The sequence below is a fragment of the Chinchilla lanigera genome, unplaced genomic scaffold, assembly GCF_000276665.1.
Source record: "Chinchilla lanigera isolate Chin_1 unplaced genomic scaffold, ChiLan1.0 scaffold00203, whole genome shotgun sequence".
NCBI classification, from domain to species: domain Eukaryota; kingdom Metazoa; phylum Chordata; class Mammalia; order Rodentia; family Chinchillidae; genus Chinchilla; species Chinchilla lanigera.
The window spans coordinates 316082-318148 of record NW_004955604.1 but is presented as its reverse complement, the minus strand read 5'-3'; the positions used below and the strand labels follow the sequence as shown (position 1 = coordinate 318148).

The following is a 2067-nucleotide window of genomic DNA, read 5'->3' as shown; positions in this document are numbered from 1 at the left end:
TGAACAAACACCCTTCCCGATGCACAGTGGGCCACAGTAGCTGATGAGCAACACCCCAAGGATCACCTGGTGGAGGATCACCTGGTCCTGGGGCGCCGGGGCAGACTTCCGGAAGGCAGGCTGACTGGCTCTCAGGTGAGGACGGGCCGCCAGGTGGAGTCCCTGGAAGGAAGTTTGGGGACATCAGCCCACACGCTCAGGGACCCGCAACACCCCACAGAGCGAGTGCTACCCCAGTGGGACACCTGTCCCACCCCTCTGGCCCACGCCTGACTCACACCCCACAGGGGGAAGTTGCGTCTAAAATCAAACAAGGTTAAATCCTAATGCCTGGGAGCAAGAGCTTGGCTTCTTTTTTGCAGTATTATGATAATGATGATGGTGACGATGGCAATTTTGGGGTTTTGAGATGTGTAATCCAGGCTGGCCCGAAACTCCCATCAACCATCCTGCCTCAGCCTCCTGAGAAATGGAATAACAGGCATGCACCACCACATAGAGCTAAGACACACACATTCTACACAGTGCTTTGTCTGAGTAGCACGAAGGTGTCTCCTCTGGCCCCCTCTCCCAGGGAGGCAGGAACGGTCCCACTGCGCTCACTACCCCACGCGGCATTGGTCGCTCACAGCAGGTCTAGGTCCCCAGGTGGCTGTCACACCGTAGTGGCCTTGAGCTCACGTGATCCTTGTTTTACTTAATGGCACCAAAGGACAAACTCCTGACACTGCCAGGCTTATCAGCATTTGCCCCTGAGACACCTGTCATCCATCCCAGCACTCGGGAGGCTGAGGCAGGAGCATCTCCGTGCATTCAAGGCCAGGCCAGGCTGCATAGCAACACCGAGACCCTGTCTCAGAACACAAAAAACACAAATACTTGCCAAACACAACAAACAAACAAATATGTGGAGAAACTGGAACCTTTGTGCACTATTGGTGGGAACAGAAAGAGGAGAAGGCCCTGGGGGACGTCCTGGCTGAGCTCAGGAACGGAGGATGGGGAAATCCATCCACGAAATCCAGCGCTCCAGGGCTGGGGAAGGGCAGGCGAGAAGACCCCTCTGCCTCAGCCTCAGCACTTCTGCAGGGACAAGGCCTTGCTGTGCTTCCACACCTGTCCTGGAAGGATGGGTCTCTGTCTATCTGTCTCTGTCTCTCTGTCTTTCTTTCTCTGTCTCTATCTCTCTGTCTCTCTCTCTGTCTCTCTTTCTCTCTGTCTCTCTGTGTCTCTGCCTCCCGCTCCCCGCACTAGCAGTTAAACTCAGAGTCTTCACGCTGAGCCGCAGCTCCTTTTAACTTTCATCCTTCGCGTTTGCAACACACAATGAACACATTCGTCGTGGGTTTCTCGCTGCTGCTGTTGCTTAAGTTTTCAGACAGGGTCTCCCCGGGACGCTCCCTTACCCAGGCCGGGTGACCTTGTGACCTTCCCGTGCGCCCCGTACCCCGACATCTCCCTCCTGTGTGGCCCCGCCTGGGTGCCAGCACCCGGGATATCAGGGCAGGTACCCCGGGAGCTGCAGCTGGGCCTGCGCATGCTCTGCCGAGGGTGACCACGGGTCCTGCTGCTCTGTGCCCGACTCCCCTGGCCGAAGCGACCCCAAACTCCTGCCCACGCAGCCCTGGGTGCACTTTATTTTGTAACAGGGCTTCCCAGCTATCATGAGCTCCTCCAAGGCCCTGCTGAATTTGGGTGGCCCTCATGCAACGACTGATGCCCTCTTAAGAAAAGGAAGCCCAGCGTGGGGACTCACATCTGTAATCTCAGTTTGCAGGAGGCTGAGGCAGGAGGACCTCTGTGAGTTGGAGACCAGCCTGGGCTACAAAGTGAGTTCAAGAGCTGGGCGTGGTGGTGCATGCCTGTAATCCCAGCACTCGGGAGGCTGAGGCAGGAGGATCCTTGCGAGTTCAAGACCAGCTGGGCTACAAAGTGAGCTCAAGGCCAGCCTGAACTGCGTAGAGAGACCCTGTCTCAAAAAGACAAAAAAATGAGGCCAGGGGCTTAGCTCAGTGGAGCAGTGCCTGCCTGGCAAGCATGAGGTCCTGAGTTTGATTCCTGGTAACC

General features: G+C 56.6%; 1 protein-coding gene across 1 annotated transcript in view; it reads right to left on the bottom strand.

Moving 5' to 3' along the window:
* Nlrp12 (NLR family, pyrin domain containing 12) overlaps positions 1-162 on the bottom strand; it is a gene marked incomplete at its 5' end in the record, with an annotated part of 13065 nt that extends 12903 nt beyond the window's left edge. Inside the window, 1 exon segment of the mRNA XM_013510095.1 lies at positions 67-162. Within this exon segment, the coding sequence (XP_013365549.1) occupies positions 67-162 (96 nt within the window).
* Between the last annotated feature and the right edge of the window lie 1905 nt (positions 163-2067).